Source organism: Brachyhypopomus gauderio, chromosome 5 (assembly GCF_052324685.1).
Source record: "Brachyhypopomus gauderio isolate BG-103 chromosome 5, BGAUD_0.2, whole genome shotgun sequence".
Classification (NCBI taxonomy): domain Eukaryota; kingdom Metazoa; phylum Chordata; class Actinopteri; order Gymnotiformes; family Hypopomidae; genus Brachyhypopomus; species Brachyhypopomus gauderio.
The window spans coordinates 29,055,155-29,076,665 of record NC_135215.1 but is presented as its reverse complement, the minus strand read 5'-3'; the positions used below and the strand labels follow the sequence as shown (position 1 = coordinate 29,076,665).

The following is a 21,511-nucleotide window of genomic DNA, read 5'->3' as shown; positions in this document are numbered from 1 at the left end:
GAGGGAATTAGTACAATGTGCTGCAGATGAAACATTACAACAATATAACAGAACTGTCTTTCATATATATAATCTCCCCTGAACAGAGATATTTAATTGTTTAGGATGACACTATCAATTCTGTTAATATTATCAAATTACTTATAAAACTATTTAATTTAATACACAAAAATACTGTGGGCATGATGATAAAAAGCAGAGAATTTATATAAAACATCAAGATGCATTATTATTTTCTAAATGAATACAGACAACTACAAATTATTTTACGGTAAAAAATTTTTTTTTCAAACATATAAGGTTATGTTCATGTCTAAAACGTTTGATGCAGCTCAGATGAAGTCTAACTCAGATGAATTGCTTGTTTTCTATATGAAGATCACCACACAAATATTGATAAGGAACTCTGCATTGCATTGATTGAAAGACAACTTAACATTTTGGCAAATGACATAATGATTTACTGAGTGTAATCTGAGTGTAATCTCATCAAAACGTCATACAAATTATGAGTGACAGATCGAATTCTGTATGAAATAAGTAATTGCAACTCCACCATTTCTTATTGTTGCTTGGTTGTAATTTATATATATAAATCATATATAAAATCAAATCAAAATCAAATCAAATATATTTGTATAGCACTTTTCACAACACATGTTGTCACAAAGCGCTTTACAGGATTTACAAGGTTAACAATACTATGGGTCCAAATCCCTAATGAGCAAGCCAAAGGCGACAGTGGCAAGGAAAAACTCCCTAGATGGTGGTATATAACACATATAATTCTGTCAACATGCAGATGAGTTTAGTTTTTTTTTTTTTTTTTTTTGAGTTTTGGGAAACCAAGCAAAACAAAACAAAAAAATGCACCTTATTTTCCAATGATTACTATTTGTTGTTCTGCTCAGGTGTTTACAGAAAGGGAGAACAAACAAACATATTTATAGCTTATATTTGAGAGGTGATGCATTTGGGTTCTCTACTGTCACTAATGTAGAAAACCCAGAGAAAACCTACTTACAAACAGAAAACTGAGTTCATGGGAGAAATGTCTACATGCACTTGACAAGTTGCATCACAATCAAGTGAAGAAAAGTATAATTATTTGCCAGAACGGTGATATTCTCCTAGAACACCAGTATGTCAAAAAACCTTCATAACACTGTTAGGAATGATGTGAAGCCCCCATACACATTTTCAAAGTCCCGTGTATACACTCATCATCAAAAGAATATGACAAAGAGTTATCATTTCTATATCTCTCATACCCAGTACTGGTTCTTTTTTAGGGCTGGGTTTGTTGTCCGACAATGTTGCAGTAATTCAGGATCTGCCTCTTTGGACTCCATATTTGACATGGGTATGTTGTTGGCTGGATCTGTTTTCCGGAACGTTTCCTGGCTTACCTCTCCATTCTTCGGTTTGGCAGCAGCAGTCTGGACATTGTGCTTTCCTGTCTTGTTGCGACGCACCAGGTAGTATACCAACAGACCAGCCAGGAGCAGTAGACCAAGGATGACTAAGATGGGGATGAGAATGGCCCATAATGTGTTACGTCTAGAAACCGGAGACCGGTGAGAGCCAGTTGTGGCTGTGGTGGGATCCATTACATATGGCAAGTCCTCATCCCGTGTCCCCGTGGATTCAGGCTGTCCAGCATCACTCTTCTCCTTGCGGGACTCATCAGGAGGAACTTTTAGAATTGTGGCACTGTAGACGCCTGCAGGGTCGTAGGGAGCCGTCTTGAAGGAGAGAATACATTCCGCAGGAGGAACTCCGTGTGCTTTAAGGAGGAAGTGAGCCTCGTCGTGGCTCTGATCCTGACCTGGCCCTTTGCCCTTTGGAGTCTGCGTGGTGTTCAGAACCTCTAGAGCTACACGTCCCTCGTCCAGGTCTCTCTGAGTGAAGGACTGGACAGGCTGGCCTTCTGCGGACCCTCCTCTCCTCACGAACCTCGCTCCTTTCGGCTGCTGGGTCACACTGAAAGTTGGAGATGTTCTGGTTTTGTTGGCAAGCGGAGTGGCGTCCAGGAGCTTTCTGTCAACCAGTACTGTAGCGCCTTGTGGGAGCAGCGGATCCTTGGCAACATTTGCTAAGGGCTTTACGGTGATGTTGAGAGCGGAGGAAACATTAGCTGCTCTGCTTCGTGCAACGAAAGCAAAGCTATCATTTGGGGAGGTGGACTTGACAAAGCGAACGCTCACTCTGCCCTCCTTGATCTGTTTCTGGGTGAAGGCAGAGGTCGGCTGCCTGTCCACCATCACTGTTGCATACTTGGGGATATTTGTGATTTTATAAAGCACTTCCTCCTCTATGGGCCCTCCTGTAGATGCTTTCAACATGGCTTCCGTTATTGGTGTTTCATCATCTCCCTGCTTCACATGGATCTCCTGAACCTTGCTCAGCATAAGCTTCTTCGCCAGGATGCCGATGTGCAGTGTATGTGGCTCGGTGTGATGCTTCCCGTCAGAGACCGTGAACTCCATGAAGCCACCAGACAAGCTACCGTCACTTACGAATGCCACCCGTGCAGTGTTCACGTCTTCCTGTGTGAACTGCTGGATCCTGTCCCCGGTGTCTGTGTAGACCACATGACCATTGGCCGGGCTCTTCGAGATGGTAAATTTCACCTCATCCGGCGTGCTGTCTTGGTCAATGGTGTTGAGGTACTGCTTTGACAGCACGGTGGTGGAGCCCTGCAGGGCCTCAAGCAGCAGATCCAGGGATACCAGCTCCGGAGGGCTGGAGTCTCGTCGTCTGATGGAGATGAAGAAGATCTCCTCCAGCACGACGGCTCCTGGCGTGGTCTGAGGTGGGCGCCCGGTGGGATTGAGGCGCACGCGGAAAGAGAAGCTGTCCAAGGGAGCCCCCGAGTCATCGTGGAAGTACTCCAGCTCCCCTTTACTGACGTCCTCCTGCAGGAAGTACGGAGCATCCCGGGCGAGGTCGATGGACCCGAGCATGAGCCGGCCATGTACAGGGAACCGCCGCACCTCGAACACGATGTCCTGACCCGCCCGCTTCTCCTCCGGCAAACTCCCTAGCAGGTTCGATGCGTCCAGGATAGAGCTGTCCATGGCTTTGGATTGGCCCTGCACCACTGACATACCTGAAATCCAAGAGCAACACATCAGAAACGTTTCACCAGCGCCCGATTGGCTTCTCAGCCGAGATTCTAAAGAAAAGACGCCGTTCATCACGCACGATGCCACAGTTTCACGATCAAACAGAATGCCAGGAAGCGCTGGTGTTTATTTATGCGTCTGACACGTGTTTGGCAGACTCGGTGTAGTACCTTTGTTCTTCCACAGCTGTGAAGATACGTTGCGGTTGGCTGCGTAGTATGAAACGGTGACGGGGAGCGTGTGAAGGAGCTGAGCTGCTGGTGGAGCGGAGAGCTTCAGCTCAACGGTGTCCTTCACCACCCAGAAGGGCTGTGAGGGCATCTGGTGCTCATAATATACGGCACGGGCATCCAGCTGACAAACATATGCACAAAATGGAGAGACAACAATCATCTGTTTATTCAACAGATCCTGTTCACATTGCATATCAAAAGTCTCACCTTCACACACTGTCAAGCCACCCAGTGCTTTTAATAAAGTGTAAAATAGACATCGGCCTGCATCTTCTGTTTCTCAGTAAACCTCACACACTGAAGCAATGCGCCAATGCTCTAGACAATTCTGATGATAAAATGGATTTTCAATGGAGAATTCTGACAAACAGCACAGAGGCGTCTAGGATTAAACATAAAGCCAAACTCTGATTTGACTTCTGATTTTTAAAGCCAAATTATAACAATGCTGATCTGTTATTATGTACAGCTATGTACAGCTAAGTGATTTCAACATAATTCAAATACTAGGAATTTCTTTTGTTAATAAAAAAAAATGTAAAAGCACTTTTAAATAAGTCAAACGCATCATTTTTGTGTCAAATCTGTTGGGTATGTGGTTACAGTAGGACTTCTGTGAGTGGATTCCAAATAACAGAGTGAAGCCACAGTAGGAGTTTTGTTGTGTTGGCCTGCAGAACTGCTTTCTGGGGTGAGCCTCTACTCTGAGATCATTCTGTCCTGACCTGAACCCCTGCTGTTAAGCTGCTAAGGCATTTTAATCCAGAGTGGAATCCCAGACTGAATTACAAAATTGTTTGACTAGCACTGAATTGACTACAGAAAAATAGCAAATTATTTGAGCTCTGTTGGGACCTGAAGATGTCTGAAAATACTATTAAAATCCTCCACAAAAGGCTTGATTTAATGCCCTTTAGCCATCACTGCAGAACCTTAAACATGCAATAGTGCCCTCTGGTGGGTGGCGGAGGTTTAACATGAAAAAATATTTAAAGGTATATTGATTTAAAAGACACTGAAACAGTAAAACAAGTTTTAAATGAAGTCACCTCAGTTTGTGTGAAATTTGTGATTTCTTCAAATTGTCCACTTTGGTTGTGTCTAATGAGACGACCGAGGCGTGGAGGCCTGGTGAGAGTGTAGCTGATTTCATCTCCGTCCTCACTGGTCACTGCACGCAGGACATCCCCACTGATCACCTGTCTGGAGCCTGAGATCACATCAGATCACATCAGATCAGATCAGACCAAAATAACATTATATAATCTACTTTATATTCACATACAAATGAATGAATATTTCATTTGTTCTGGTACCATTAGAAGCACTGATGTTCTTGTTTAATTAAAGGCTAAATCACAGTTGTTAAGCTTTCTTTGGACCTCTGCTCCTCCCAAGTTGTATTTTCTGCCATGAGCCATGTACATTAAAAAATCACTGCAAATTTGGAGGACGGATGGGGTGCTTCTTATCTCCAGTGGGAGGACGGGCCCGCGGGCCGCAGAACGCGAGATGAGTGTGGACCCTGCGTGGCCCTGCCTGGGGTGTGTTGTGCTTTATTGGGTTTAGCTGTGGAGCTGCACGGGGCTGCCCACCTGGGAAGACCAAAAGTTCGCCTTGAGCCTCTACAGAGATGGTGAGCTGTCTGGCGGTGACGGCGAAGCGGTAGAGAGGAGAGGTGTGGTCTCCGTCCGTCACCGTGAAGCTGAAACCACCAGATTCAGATCCTGAGGGGAGAAACGGCTCACGTTACGTTGGTCAAATATACATGCTTAAAAATGCTCCAGCTTGAATAGCTTGTACAGGTTGTACCCTAGTTGTACTTAAACCACTTCATTGTCACTACAACCCCCAATGGTGCAAACGACATGGGTACTAGTGTAAGGACCGTAGCACCAGCAGTACATTTGTGATGGAATGAGCCCTTCATACAATCTCAGAACTCTATAGAAAGCAGTAATGCTCGATGATCAGAGGTAATTAAAATGGAAAATCATGCAGACATAACTAAGCCATTCTAAAAACTTAAAAGCATGCTATAGTCAAAGATAACCAACATTTGAAACAAAAGTTTAATGAATCTATATTCAAGTTTAAAAATGTATTTAAAAGGTATGTCCCTTAATTAAGGTCTAAGAACCTTTGTAATGGGCTACCTTGATGTATGAAAATAACTTCGCCGTTGTTTATTTGAGCTTGGGAGAAACTTTCAATGCTGCCACCAGGTGAATCTTTAAGAGTAACAATTCCACTGGACGGTGCCTCTATATTATATATCAGTTCTTCTGGAGGGTTATCCAGATCGTCTGTGCTCAATGCTTTGTTAGTGATTTCTGATTCTTCACCAACAAGAACCTGTGAGGGGGGGGGGGTGGTTTGTGAGGGGAAACAGAAAGACAGAAACAAATAAGATTAGAAAACAAAACAAACCTGATCTTGAGGGAACGGAATCCCTAACAGGGCTTGATTGTTTGTGGGCGGGCTGCAGTAGCCTGGCGTGTTGCCTGAAGATAAAACACGCAACACTGGGGCCCTCAGCCCTCTGTGGGCTCAAATGGACCCATAATGGCGGTGGAGCTGAATGGAACACTAATTGAATGAACCAGAGCAGATCTCCTGAAACTGTTTCTTAAATAGAGAGAGTCAGTAGGGAGAAGGCATAGGCATGCGCTGAAAGACTCCATATCGATTTTTTCAACCTTGCTCCTGTCTGCTGCCTCCATCCTGTGCTCTCCAAACAGAACCTCAGAGGGATGGCGGACGAAAACAAGCTGGCAGAGAAATCCACTTCACGATGCAGTGGACCAGATAAGCAAGGTCTACAATTCCATTAACTTTTAGAGAAGCTTTTTCCACACAATGCATGTTTCTGCTACATATTCTTAAAGCGTGCAAGTGCAATGTCTTGTATAAAATGTTCACCTAGGTTGCCTCATATTTAGTCTGTGGTAATGTGAGTTTGATGTCATTTCTCTGTCATTGTGCCATGATCACAGGTGTATGCACATCTTAAATGGATTAATTTCCGCCCTCTAGTGCCTATGGGTTGAATTGCACTGTATAACATAATGAAATGCATATTGTCTACCACTTGGTGGCAGCATTAGTACATTTATGCCATGGAACTTTGGCCGGTACAATTTTGGACCACCATTATCCTCCAAATTGTGTAGGAAATTGATATGTCTTCATAACCGATGTGTAATGCATATAACATTGATCGGATGCTATGCAGCAAATTCAATTTCAGCTTCCAGGGGGAAGAGACCTGTGCTTGAGAGTGACTTAACAAGGTGTCGTTATAGTGAGCAACACTTGCTCTCTGATTGGACCGTGTCCCTTGGTTTCTGGATTCCACAGTGCTGAGCCACCTGGTGTGTGTGTGTGTGTGTGTGTGTGTGTGTGTGTGTGTGTGTGTGTGTGTGTGTGTGTGTGTGTGAATTTGGGGATGTGTTTATCTTTCGTATTTGTGTATGTGATGGTTGATGGGAGAGAAGGGTTGAGTGTAGAATGAGTCCACACAGAAGCGAGAGTGTGTGTCAGAGTTCCTGGGTAGAGTGTGATGCAGCTGAACGTGGAACATGTGTTTGGATGGAAATGCTCTAATGAGCACCAGCTGGAGTTTGATCTGGGGCCCTGGGCCCTTGTCACCGCCATGTTATTCATCATGTCTGATCATCTGCTGCAGGTCACACGACACTGCCGCTTCTCACTTTAGACCAGCACATCAGCACAGCACCCAGAGAACAAGAGCAAGGGATAGAGGGAGGAGAAAGAGAGGGAGAGAAAAGAGAGAGGACAGAGGGAGAGAGAGAGAGACACGACCTTTTAATTGGAATCTGATCAGTAATCTTTAAACAGTTTCTTTTATGTAACTATTGACTATTTCATCCTCTTCTCCTCTCTCTCTGGCCTCTTTCCTTTTTTCTCTTTCTTCTTTCTTCTTTCAGCCAATCACAGTTCTTTCTTCTCATGTAAATTAGCATTAAACTAGACCTCTCAATTTCCTTAATATTGCAAAAGTTCATTTGTGATGTTTCAACACTACTTTGGCAATACTATAAATGAACATGGTCATGCCAGTAAAGCTGATCGAATTGAATTGAGTTGAAAGACACAGAGAGGAGGAGAGAAAGAGAGAGAGGATGTTTGATTTAGAGAATCACAGGCTACTTTATAATCCTGATGACTCTGTTTTTGTTTGGCTATCCATATGTGAGTTTGGAGAGAGAGAGAGAGAGAGAAAGAGAGGGAGAAGTGAGGGAGTACTTTGTATATATGGGAAAAGACGTATCATTATTTCCCATTTTGCGGGAGAGTAACAGTAACTTGTATTGGATGGTTTGCTCTTGCTCCCAAAAGCTGAATTCCTGCCACAGTCATGGTTTTCCAAAAATATGAGTTACCAAGGCGACATGAGACCACAGGCAACCTTAAAGAAAAAGGACACCCATTTCCAGTTGCAAGAGATGAGCAACTTGGTATTTTCCATCCCTGTATCCATTCCAGAGAGCTTGAGGTCTCTGAGGCTCTTTAATTCTAGGGAGGCCCTCTGGTCATGAGGGACCATGAGAAGACAGCGTGCTGGGGTGCAGCATTCTGGAAGCAGGGAGTAGGGAGTAGGGAGTAGAGAGCAGAGAGCAGGGAGTATGGAGCAAAGAAGTAGAGGAGTAGGGAGCAGGGAGTAGGGACCAGAAAGCAGGGAGCAGGGAGCAGGGAGTAGGGAGTAGAGAGTAGAGTGTAGGGAGTAGGGAGTATGGAGTAGAGAGTAGAGAGTAGAGTGTAGGGAGTATGGAGTATGGAACAGGGAGTAGGGAGTAGGGAGCAGGGAGTAGAAGAGTAGGGAGTATGGAGTATGGAACAGGGACTAGGGAGTAAGGAGCAGGGAGTAGAGGAGTAGGGAGTATGGAGTATGGAACAGGGAGTAGGGAGTAGGGAGTATGGAGTATGGAACAGGGAGTAGGTAGTATGGAGTATGGAACAGGGAGTAGGGAGTCTAGAGTAGGGAGCAGAGAGCAGGTAGGGTGCAGGCAGCCTCAGCACGGTGGCGTACCTCCAGGCCGGTGTTGCGCTGTAGCCGTGGAGGCTCGTCGTTAATGGGGTCCACGGTGATGCGGATGGTGACGGGGAGGCTGCGGCGGGTGATCTCAAAGGCTGAGGCTGACACGGTGAGACTGTCTTCTGTGGTCTCCGTGCTGTCGTGCAGGTAGAAGATCAGTTCTTGTTGCACCTGTGACAGATATATGGTTGGATAGTGTTATAGGGAGTAGTGTTACATTAAATAAGGTCCAGTGTTAAAGCAACTCACATACGCATACAGATGTAGCAAATGTAATAAAACCAGACAAATATGAATTAAATGTACAAATATGTCAAATATGACCAGCATGTCCAACCTAGACGTACACGTCTGCACACACAGAGCCGGTTCAATGCACTGAAACAGCAGACACACAACGTCTAAAAACCAAACACGTTTACATTAAAAGAACCATAAAGTGGTGTGGCCATTAATGCTCTCCACAACCCCGCACCAGTGACACTGCCTTTTAACCAGTCACAGACCTCCACTTAGTTCCTAATAGCGTGTGGTGCTTTAATAGTAATATACGATTACAATGCGTTCATGCAGATGCAAATGCTCGTGTACATTCATTGCAGCCGATTAGGGCTGGTCTGCTGGTGTGTTTTAGCCTCAGGCTGCTGCAGAGCAAGCACACTGCTGTGTGTGTGTGTGCGTGTGTGTGTGTGTGTGTGTGTGTGTGTGTGTGCGTGTGTGTGTGTGTGTGTGTGTGCGTGTGTGTGTGTGTGTGTGCGTGTGTGTGTGTGTGTGTGCGTGTGCGTGTGCGTGTGTGTGTGTGTGTGTGTGTGTGTGTGTGTGTGTGTGTGTGTGTGTGTGTGCGTGTGTGTGTGTGTGTGTGTGTGTGTGTGTTTTAATGGACTCCAGATGGGCGGCACCTCAATGAGGGCCACAGCTCACCCTGTTTGCTGATTGAACTGTTCTTTCAGCAAACGGGTACTTTTCTAAAGGAACCGTCTCCAGTGTGATTCGCTTGTTCTGCATACTGACTACCTTTGACTCTGTCTTGTGTGTGGCCCTTTATTCCAAGCAGTGTTGTCTTTTGAGCCTTCTGCCCAGCGTAATACTAGGTGCCTGTTCTGTTTTCCACCGAGTAACTAAGACTACTGCTGTTCCTGTATGCCTGGTCCATGGTTCACCCACAATGAACAACAGTATGAACAGAACCACTGGGTCCACATGAATGAGTGGAGTAACTCCCGGTGATGCCAGATAATGAATATGAAACATGCCTCTTTTATTTACAGGCACCATTATCCTTTGGTTTCAGAGTCAGTCTGCTGTTTTCTCTGTCAGTATGGAACTCATTTAGAGCACTCCCGATGTCTGTCCACTGCACTGCACAACAGAAAATCACTTCGTAAAGACCAAGCACAAAGGATGCTATGGAGAACTGAGGCTTTTGAACAACTGCCAAAAGAATACATTGTCCAGAAATTCAAACTCTGTCCAGAAATTACTCTCTACACGGGTTTTCTATTAACCAATTTCCAATCTTCCGGCAGATAGAATGAAAATCAAACTTTTAAAGCCTAACCTAACACAAGAATGAACCCAAGCAGTTAGTTCCACCCCAGCTTAAAATGCCACTACAAAATTATGCTTCTGTGGAACAAATATGCTCCCACAGCTCTGTTTGTTGCATGGCAACTCTCCATTTTCTAGATCCTAATCTGACAGAGGCATCCAGTTGATTCGAAAGAATAACCAATCAAAGATTTCCCTGCTCTGTGTTCAGTTCCTGCTCTCCACCACTCCTTCACAGTGGGGCCTTTGACAATGTGGCGGTGCTCAGTAAGAACCATGTGTAGACGCTTTATTATAGGAATATATGGGCCAGTTTATTTTGGCTTGGGGCAGCAGGGCAGCTCTGTCAGAATTTCCACCCGTGCTCGAACAGAGGCGGCTGAGGCTAAGACTCACTCTGCTGAGAACGGCGTCTAACCACCTCCACGAGGCCCAGCACCGCTACACTCACATGACCCACACTGCTTTTCCATCAGGGCCCAGTCATTTCACTCTCACTCTTTCCACTAGCAGACCTTTGGACCACTGCATTACGCATCACAGAGCTTCAGAGCTTTCACAGAGATTCAAAGGAAGCTAAGATAACACTGAATAGGGGAAAAGAAAGAGAAAAATAAAAGGTAGAGAGAGAGAGAGAGAGAGAGAGAGAGACAGACAGACAGACAGACAGAGAGAGCACATTGATTCCTTCTGTCACTAAAACACAGAACATCCCTGCTCTATAATACAAACAACTGGCCTGATCAAAGTCTGGCTCAATGGCTATTATTCTGTGAATGACTTGTAATTAAGATGCAGAAAATGCCATTTAATGTCTGGCTGTGCCTAAATGATACAACTAACCCTAGGGAGAGAATTTATTTGTCTCAGAGAAATGAAGGCACAGGTATCTTTTCACTTCTCCACTTTTTAATTAAACTCAGGCAAAAAGAAAAAAAAAAACAAAACACTCACATCTTCCCAGGTGAAGGTTACAAGTCCATCCTCATCCCTGTCGAGATATCTGATGACTCCATGCTGAGGCGCCTCCTCTACTATGAACTCCACGTCAATGGACCTGTAGAAAGGGTGCGTGATGTTCAGCACCTCCTCATTGAGGGCCAAGGCTCCTCCTTCCAGCAGCGTGAAGTTGACCACCTGGACAGGTATGAGGCGTGGCACCACCTCCACCTGCACCCGCAGGTCCTCCACCGTGGTGAAGCCGTTGCTCACGTCCAAGGCGAACGTGTCCCTGCCCTGCAGTGAGGCTGACACATACAGGATCACACCCCTGTTCACGTCCTCCTGTGTGAAGGAGTGGATATAGTCCAGCACGGGCACCTCGGCGTTCTCGGAGCTGTTGGTCATTCTGACTACGTGGCCGAGACGCGGCGCTTCCTTTATGCTGAAGACCATCTCGGTTGGCAAGATGTCTGACTGTTCCACCTGAGAGGGAGATGGAGCAGGATTTAGTGTGTGGCGGTGTAAGTACATTTGTTCAGGTTAATGCTTGTGAGCCTAGGGCAACGAAAAGACCTCCAGAAATATACCACCGGTATCTCTATTCTCACACATAGTTACATTCATGTAAAATAATCACTGCATAGCATCTGCACACCAAGGCTTGTATCCTTTACAGATGTATACAGTACATGCATTATATAGTATCATCGTCAAATGCAAATTTCATGAGCTACATCAACCCTTCAGTATGAATACATGTTTTTGACAGCCCAGTGTATTTCATATTGGAATTACTCATAGCTATGAGCAGCCTCTGACCATAGATTTCAGAGAAAGCTGTCACTGATGACATAAATGTGATTTCTTTTTTTGTCTTCATAAAGAAAGCAACATCCTAGAAGAATCAAATCAAAAAACAAACTTATAGAAAGTGAGCTGCGACTCGGGGTGAAGCAGCCCCTGAAAAACGAAATCTAGAGTGACTTAGCACGGAAGATGGTCTTAGCAATGGCAGCACTCTGTGATTATAGAGCATGCACAGAATAGAAGGTCAGCCATATACCAGATGTAAATCATAGCAGGGACTAAATTATGACCGAACATGTTTTCTTCCTGCAAAGCAGGGTTTTGCAACACAAAGCACAGAAGTATTTGAATAGATTTATGAGTTTACCATTTGATGAGTTTGACAACAGAGACAATGTGGTTTTGGAACATTTCATGGTTATAATGTGCAACAGTCAAGCACATTTTTTCCTTTAGTGTAGAGTACTGCTCTGATATTACTACAACATTATGTGCCAAACAAACAAATGTAGTCTTGTTGCTTTAGGGTTTTTTTTTGACTGTATAATAGAAAGTATATGAATGACTGTATATTTCTGTATATATATATTTCATGAAAATGAGCTCCCTTTTTATTTGTCAGTATTGTTATTGTATTGGTCAGTACTGGTATTGTATTGGTCAGTATTGGTATTGTATTGGTCAGTACTGGTATTGTATTGGTCAGTATTGTTATTGTATTGGTCAGTACTGGTATTGTATTGGTCAGTACTGGTATTGTATTGGTCAGTAAATTCAAATTAATATGGCTTTAAAAAGATGGCTTAACATATCCACCAAACTTTAGTGTAAAAATTTGATGTGATATTTCCATTTTCTCACAACGTACCCATCCTAAAAATCCTCAGATTTGTGAGTTGCTTTGTAATGCTTTAATACTGAAAGATATGAAATATATAACTTGCACTCCCCTGTAATAGTCAGGTCTAAATGTTTTAAAGTAACCAGCCCTTACCCTCAAGAGGTCCTGGTCGATGACAGAATGCTCTCCCTCATATGCAATTATCAGCTGATTGGAGGTAACCCTAGGTTCAGACAGGTAACCTTGCTTGAAGATCTTAATTCTGAATGTCCCTTCCTCAGACATGTCTTTCGCATGCACTGAGAAGGTAAATGAGTCTTTGGATCTTAGGCTCTGAACATTGTGCTCATAGGACACCACGCCTTTCTTCAGGTCCTCTTGAGTAAAATGAGTGGCCTCAATACCACTGACTATAATCCTGCCATCACTAGGAGGAGAGGTTACACTGTATGCAATTTCTGCAGCACTTCTAAGGTCCATGTTGGATTCTGTGCCCAGAAGACTGGTGTCAAGAGTCTTGGTACTGCCGTGGTCAATTACAACAATTGTGTTGTTGACCACACGCAGGTATGGCTCACCGGCCTGCACCTGGAGCAGGGCTGTTGTCTTGTGTAAGCCATCAGACACCTGAAGCTGGAAGCGCTCGCGATCAGCACCATGGTGGACAAACAGAACCTTTCTGTCTCTCAGGTCTGCCTGCGTGAAACGGTAGAGAGGTTGTGAAAGGTCTGTGGATGATACAATGTTGCCTGAAAGAATTCCCTCTCGGGCGTAAACCAGCTGGGTGTCATTAAAGTCCGAGTCATCGTCCCTGAACAGAATATCATCTGTGGTCAGCAAGCGCTGGCCATTTCTCACCATGTTAAATGTTTTATTAATAATCCTCTGAGGTACATGGTCATTTCTGGATTGGATTGCTATGTTAAATATTCCTCTGAGGACCTCCAGTCCTTCAGTTTGTACACGACTGCCTCTGTCCTCTTCAAGTACTTTGAAGGTGAACTGATCATGGCTACTCTCTGATCCATCATGTTTGTAGATAAGCCTATTCAAGAGGAGATCCTCATTACTGAACACTCGGACTGCACCTTCAAACCTTGGCACTCCGGGAGGGGAGTCCCTCATGAGAAAGCCATGTTTTGGGTCTTCTAAAATCTTGTATACAAAGTCTGTGGAGCTGGTCGTCTGTGTCCAGAGGTAATCTTTATTCAGGGTATTCTCATTACCCTCCAGCACTACCAGTCTCTCATTGGTCAAAGAAGGGATGTTGGCGTCAGCTCTAATTCTTATTGGAAAAGTGTACAATCTAGAGAATTGATCCTCAACAAATACTTTAAACTGAAGATTGTCCTCAGCATCAATAGCCCTTCGGATTGTGGGTCTGTAACTGACATGTCCGGTATTAATATCCTGTTGGGTGAAGCTGTCTCCATCTGACAGATCCCTACCTTGCAACATCAAGGCACCGAGTGTTGGACGCTTCCAAATAATATAACTGACCGATTCAGAGTCAATATTCTTTTCTTTCAGTACAGCCTCTAACTCCATTTGCGTAATAACCTTTGGCTGCCCTTCTGTAATTTCAAGAGGAACAATCTTAGCCATTCTGACCTGTGCAGGCATGATCTTAATTATGAATGTATTGTCTCGGAGAGTGAGCTGTCCAAGGTGAGCATTAAAATGAATGTACTCAGTCTGTGTGTCCTCCACATCATCTGGAATTGTAGTAATGTACCTCAATCTACTCTGCTCAAGATCAGATTGATGAAACAGTGAAACTCTGTGTGGCTCACCATCTTCTGCAACAACCTGCAGTTCTCCAAATCTTAGAGGCCGTGTAATATTGAATACCACGTCTCCCGTCCTAGGTGTGGAAAACACAGCCAAATTCTGAATTCCAATGGAGGAGTTTGTGTCCTGGGTGATGAGGAGACCGGTGTTGGTCACCAGGGTCATCTGTGGCTGTGTAACTGCTAGTTTAAAAGTGGTTGACTGACTGATGAGATCCCCGTCTGAAACCTGTAGGGTGAGTCCAGCCACGGAGCCTCCTCTGTGGACGTAGAAGATGAGCCCATCTTTAAGCTGTCTGCAGGTGAACTCAGTAAGGCTCCTTCCAGGCTGCTGTGCATTCTCCAGGTAACCATCAGGGTTTGGGTCTGAAGTGACGGTAACAACCAGCTCATCACACCTATTATCCGAATCGACTATTTTAATCAGGTTAGGGTTTAAGCGAGTACGCCCATGTGCTGTGACTGAAATTTCTCCACCGCTAAGCTGGGGAATGTCGTTGACGGGAAGAACGTCTACTGGAAGAACATACTGTTGAGGAGTCTTCAAGCATTCGGGAAGATAGGAGCCATGTGCAGCCACCTCTAACTGGATTTGATCTCCGTATTTTTCATTGCCATCATGAAGATACTTAATCTTCTTATTCACCACATCCAGGAGAGTGAACTTCCCAGTGCGTCTAGTGTTGATGTTCATGTCCACAAGCCCATACCAAGGGTCGTTCTTAAGGGTGAAGATGATCTGAGACTGTCGGATCCCTGCAGCATTTAGATTGAATGTTGGGTTGAGGTTGGTTATATCAATAAAAGCTTCTCCACCCTCAGGAACAAGGAGAGGATTGACATCCAAGAGCCTGGAGACATTTTTATAGATGTCTGGCGTGTCTTCAGTTGGAAAGCAGTGTCTTTCGTCAGGTTTATCCATATATGTGACACGTACTGGGGTTGCAGTTGTAGTCATCTCCACGTAATAATAGCTTGAATAATCATAGTCCTCTCCCTCACATTTTACGTGAACATCTTTAGTTATTAATGCATCCTGTAGGCTTCTGCCTTTCAGGTTCACCTTGATTTCTCCTAAACAACCAATGAATGACTCAGATGTGATCTCGTTTTCCATATAAGTCAGGTAATTGTCATGGAATACATCCTTCATTTTCCCCTGAATGCCTCCTAAATATAGATTTCCCAGAAGATCCAGTTTTTCTGAGCCATTTAGAGGGACTGAGACATTTTCACTATCCACTGTAATTTCAAAAGTGGTGGGCTTGATATGCATTGTTATTCTGTGCCACTGGTCATCATCTAACTTCACATTTAGGTTGTTCAGAACCACCACACCAAATCCCAGGTTTACTACACCTTTTAAGTAACCACCCGTCATCCCCAAGGCAAGGAAATCAGACTGATGACCTGGGTGGAACAGAAGCAGAGCATCTTCAATAGTAGTTTTCATCAACATCTCCATGTTGCGAGAGCCCGTGCTAGCTCTGGTCCAGGTTGGGAAAGACACAAACGAGTCCGTGCTCATAAAGCTGATGGCCTCCCCGTCTGCAGCCTCAAATTCACCACTGCAGCCTTCCTTAGTATCATAGCAGACAGGTGCCGTTGACGACAAAATATCAAACTGTTGGGACTCGAGCTTAACGTTGCTCATGCAGCCTCTGAAGAAAGGAACAGCAGTGCTCAGATAATCGACATCCAGGTCACTCACACCTCCGAGGAACACACCCATGTCAATGCTGAGATCTTTCTCATCTTCGTCTACTTCCACAAAGGTTGCATCAAGGTTGTCCACGGTCATACTGAGTTTGTTTTCTTTTAGTACGAGAGAAACCTGGTGATCCAGCAGATTGTTCAGCTGCACGCCCATAGCCGAATACAGCACCACCTCGCCTGATCCCCTATCCATCTTCGCCTGCAGAAACAAGCACAGATATAAAGAATATATTGTTTTGAAAGTTCTACATTTATTTAACACAACATTGCTAAAGACACTATTTCACATTTATGTCAGACTTGCAATATGCAAAGTTTATGACATTTACAGTGTATTTACAACATGGAAAGTTTATATCTGCTTCTTATTTTTCTTTCCTCCTACACTCTGCCAAGGCAATTAATTAGGAGATTAAAATGTCTAGATTCCCATTTAAGAATAACAACACGAATAGACGAGACAATGCTTCTCGAATTGATTTCTGAACTCTGTGAAAAAGAAAACATAGTGGATAATGCCTTTTTAATGAAATATTTCACAATACTGTCAATTCTGAAATGTGACCATTGCATGCTGTGAGACCAAACATTTTCTAGAGGGGAAGAAAGAAATGAACTCAGGTCAGTAACATTCTTCAGCTCCAGACAGATCTGTATATGATAATTAAATCGAAACACAGCCTGATTAAACAGAGAACAGCAAAAAAAAAAAAAAAACATACACATCTGACTTATCAAAGCGCCATTTAGATGGATGAGAAATCAAATTACTATGCATCTGAGACATGAATATTTGGTTCTCTTGAAAAACTGGAGACACACTCTTTTAATCATGAATACCAAGAGAGAAATTATAAAAGGCTGGTGAATTGACGGCTGACGTTTCTACGGTTATATAAGTTTTTTTAACATGGAATCCATGGGTGTTGGAGGTGGAATGCAAAAGCGTGTGTGATGTGTGTGGATATTCTGCATTCTATATTTTGTCTCCTTCAAGATGACATGGCATCTTAGGCACTTGTGCTCCTTACCTGCAACCTGCCGTTGGCCAGCTCCAGAGACAGGTAGTCCGTGTTTCCTGCAGCGAGGAGGAGAAGCCCACTGCGTCTGCTTGTCTTAAACTGGAGTGACAGATGAAAACTTAACAGGTCCTGTACTGCGTCTATCTGACAGTAACTGTCCCCAAAGTACGAAACTGAAGGCAGAGAAAAGGGGGGGGGGGGAAGTGAGTTGCATGTCACAGTCCTGACTTTCATGTAATTCAGTTACAGAATTTGTCAAACAACAAGCTGCTTATGCATAAGGAAACCGAGGAGAGAGATGCACTGTGGATAATGGATAAACGTGCATGCTAATTCAATCTTACACAGCTGCTGCAAACAAAAAGGAAATTGGAAAGGTTGTAGACGCTGCTTGGAGGACTGTCTTTGTAAGCTATCGGAGCCCCATGAGAACGTTTGGCTGCCAGCACTACTGCAGGATTTCGCAGGCTCTGGTTGTGTAATGTCTGGCTCTATGATAATTCAACCACCTGCCTAACACGGAACTCACCAGAAAACCCCTCTCTGCCCTCACCACAGTGTCACACACTGCCCCCACTTTTAAACTAGATTGGTCATCAAAGGTCTCACAGGAAAGGGTTTCCCAAGGCCCGAGCCAAGTAATAGAATCTAAAGACATGTCACAACCACCCACAAGTCACACAGACCGGAAGTCTCCACTCTCTGGAAAGTACCAAAGTGTACTTTCATCATACAGCAATGGGAATATGGATATGTTTTGGAATATATCCTAAGAAACACATTGTGTCTGCCTTTTTTAACAGACATGTTTTTAGCAGACATGTTTAATATGTTTTGCATTATTTTCTTTCATATGTCAAGGTCTTAATTATTTCAAATAATGTGTGAACATGATCAAAGCGAGATTATCTCTGATTCAAGGAAACATGAAAGATGAGTATTACTAGTCTTCCTGCATCTACAAAATTCTCCAGTCATAACAAAATATTTGGACCATTTCAGATACAGAGATTGCTAATGACAGATACAGAGATAGCTAATTGCAGATACAGAGATTGCAAATTTCTAATACAGAGATTGCTAGTTTCAGATACAGAGATTGTTAATGACAGATACAGAGATTATTCTTTCAGATACAGAGATTGCTAATTTCAGATACAGAGATTGCTAATGTCAGATGCTGTGTAAACTGTGTTTGAATTAATCTCCATCTCTACTAATGCAGACATCAGGGCTGAGTTTTACCTTCAGCACTGCCTTAATTCTCTAGCTGTCATCTGATGAACTCTACAATCTGTGCACAATACACACTGGAAAAAATAAAATAACTAAAGAAGACAGCACATAAAGAGAAAATAGTTTTTTCTCAAAAAGCACATTTTCCATGTTTCATAAAATTGTGAAATGTCTATTTCTAAAGTAAGACACATTAAAAATGACCTCCCGCAGGCAGTAATAGAGCTTTGAAAGAGACAACACAATTGCTCTTAAGGATCTCTAATGTATGTGTTTCCTTGACAATGCAATATTCTCTAACAGTTGTGCCATTACTTCCATTTTACGGTATGACTTGATAAACGGCAAAATGCTCTCAAGCTTATAGCTGCAACACTTCTCCTGCTCTGTGTTCATTTCGGTGTGAGAATTCTTGCTTCTCTTCAGAGCTGTGCATCTGCATACACCAGCATAAACATGCAAGAGGAGTTAAGCTTAGATTAGAACACAGCTAAGCTGGTGCGATTGCTAACAACAAGACGATCAGGAAAATAAGAATTTTGATGTTAAAAATGCTTGGGGAAAACATCAAAGATCTGTTTACATAATAACTCAAAGATGCTGGATGATTTTTGGGATTGTGTTATACCGGGCTATTTTGAACCCAGACATAAGTCAGGTGCACACTTTGTAGAACCACGTGGCCAGGCAACATGGGTTCTGCTTTGGTCTGCTTTATTTCACAAAGAGAAAACGAAACACCAACATGATTTTCAAACACTGTAAAAGCACATTGGCCTTTCTCTTTACATAATGCACACGCGTTAACACTGGCGTCTGTGTAATTTGACAGGAAGCCAACTTTCATCTCTTGCCTCCTAAACCTCTTGTGATCAATATGAACTCAAGTCCTTTCTGGTTTTCATCATCCTTTTATGTACGCACCTTAAATATTGAAACCTTCCCCAGTCAAGGCAAGATTTCAGCATTGCACCCATGTGGAATGTTTAGATTGATCCCTCAGAGCATTTATTTGAATCTCATGCTAAGGTGTCATTACATTTCCTGCAGCCCCTTTAAGCTTGGATGAGACGCCCCTTTTGGCAACCCACCCTGTAAGCCCCTATATCAGGGGTACTCAACTGGCGGACCGCGGTCCGGATCCGGACCCGAACGCAGTCCTGTCCGGACCCAATCTCATTCCTGATTAACTGGATACGGACCAAAACAAAACCGTAGCATTTATTTCAGGGCTATTGAAAAAAACACTCAGTCACGAGTGTTACGTTTGCCACCCCCGCTCAACAACTTACGTTCGCCACCCCGCTCAACAACAAGCCTGCCTGGTTGACGCTTCGCGAGCGGCGCGAGGGTCCGCGCGGCGAAAATGACGTAATCGCTGTGGCTCCGCGTGTGCGCGAGTGTCTCGCGCGCTGTCGGTTCGAGAGGTCGTGCACCTCTCGAATTTTGTAACTTCTCGCCGCGCTTCAGCGCAATGAACAAAGTCACGTTTTCAGGGTTCATACACCTTTATAAGGTGGAATTAAAGCACTTGTACGTCACTTTCAAGGTCCATTTCAATATTTCCCAGCATGTTAAACATAATTAAGTTAAATATTTATACATATACTCGAAATAATTCGCTTTTTATCACATTATTTATTGGTTGTTTATTTAAAAAACGCCCCATCTTCACGTCTTCACGTTCTCTCATGTTTCGTCCTGGAATTACAAGAGGCTCGTATTTGTTAACCTAATACAAGAGAACTATTCAGTCAGACAGCTATTTGTTGTGAAACCAAGTAGTTACAATTTCAAGCATTTTAAAGTACCTAAATTCCAGCACTTTTCAAACCTGAAACATATAGCAACATTAAAATTGGTCAGGTAAATGTTCATTCCCCTGTTTTGAGGGGTGTTACTACCACTACCCCCCCCCCTCCCCCCGCCCGCTCAACAACTTACGTTCGCCACCCCCGCCGCACCGGACCTCAGGGCACAGGTATCTGCCAAAATTGGACCGCGGACAAATTTAGTTGAGTACGCCTGCCCTATATGATGAGTTTGCCTGTTTTCACCTATGCATATCATTCTCATGGGAAGCCCTATAGAGTGTGTTGTGCTTTAGAGTATGATATGATTTATAGTGTGCTGTGATTTAGAGTATGCCAAATGAATATGTCAAAAGTGGAATTAAATTGAATGCTCATCATTCCTTTGAAAGGATTTGGGTTACTATTTAAAACCAGGGGCTTTTACAGAACTACTCCACCTCTGATCCTGACCATGCTAAAACACAGTGTAAATGTCCAGTGCACAAAAGCAGCAGAAACAGACAAGTGGAAGAACCATAACTTAAACAAATCTTCTGATACGATTCTGGACATGAAACCAAGTGAATTAGCATTTAAAGTGAAAAAGTCAAGTAAGAAGAGAGAACTGTCATCAAACAGTAAGTCCAAGGATCTAACACCTTACCCACGCCACTTCCATGATATTTTATTGATTATGATGGCCAGACAGAGTTGACATTTTGGATACACTTCCTATATAGTTGATATTTAAAGTTATATATTTTGATTCACTGTGATATGATGGGTTTGAAATGGTATTCCTGTAAGGCACACCTATCTCTGTGTGAGGTTCTGAGTGTGCTGGCACAATCAGGTCCATATCTGTGGCCATAGAGATGTCTGCCCAGCACTGGGAGCTGCCTCTTACAGAGTAAGACAGAGTGAGAGAGAGTGAAAAGAAAAGAAAGCTAAAGACAAAGGGAGCTGGGGGTAGTTAACTACAAGAATTACAGGCAGCTTTTCAATCGTCATGGCTGGGTTTTTGTTGTAGTCCAGCCAAACTGGAAAGCACAAATGTTAAACTATGGGAGTGACTGGTGCCAAATACAGTAACTCTAATAACTCAGCCTGCCTTCCCACAGCTTCTCACAGGCAGCAGTCTAGGTGAACTGAGTCTGCCCCGAGTGTGAGAACTACGACTGTACAGCAAGCATGTATGGACCTGGAACACATTAAGAGACTGGCGAAGATTTTAAATCAGACACACGTGTCCAAGGACCCCAGTCCTTTATTGGAGTTCACAATGCATTGTGCACGTTTTTCTATGCTTCATCATTCGTCTTCACAGCCGGGACAGCTTTTCTCGGGGGTGGGATGCCGGAGGCAGGTCTGGCAGAATTACGCAGAGGGAAATGGA

General features: G+C 43.7%; 1 protein-coding gene across 1 annotated transcript in view; it reads right to left on the bottom strand.

The window, feature by feature from the left end:
- Nucleotides 1-1,048: 1,048 nt before the first annotated feature.
- cspg4 (chondroitin sulfate proteoglycan 4) overlaps nucleotides 1,049-21,511 on the bottom strand; it is a 43,381-nt gene continuing 22,918 nt past the window's right edge. Inside the window, exons 2-10 of the mRNA XM_077006916.1 lie at nucleotides 17,096-17,259; nucleotides 12,712-16,263; nucleotides 10,923-11,393; nucleotides 8,415-8,591; nucleotides 5,518-5,716; nucleotides 4,957-5,088; nucleotides 4,411-4,571; nucleotides 3,299-3,482; nucleotides 1,049-3,112 (exon numbers count right to left, since the gene is read on the bottom strand). Of these exons, the coding sequence (XP_076863031.1) occupies nucleotides 1,266-3,112; nucleotides 3,299-3,482; nucleotides 4,411-4,571; nucleotides 4,957-5,088; nucleotides 5,518-5,716; nucleotides 8,415-8,591; nucleotides 10,923-11,393; nucleotides 12,712-16,263; nucleotides 17,096-17,259 (6,887 nt within the window). The 3' untranslated portion in view covers nucleotides 1,049-1,265. The remainder of the gene's footprint in view (nucleotides 3,113-3,298; nucleotides 3,483-4,410; nucleotides 4,572-4,956; nucleotides 5,089-5,517; nucleotides 5,717-8,414; nucleotides 8,592-10,922; nucleotides 11,394-12,711; nucleotides 16,264-17,095; nucleotides 17,260-21,511) is intronic.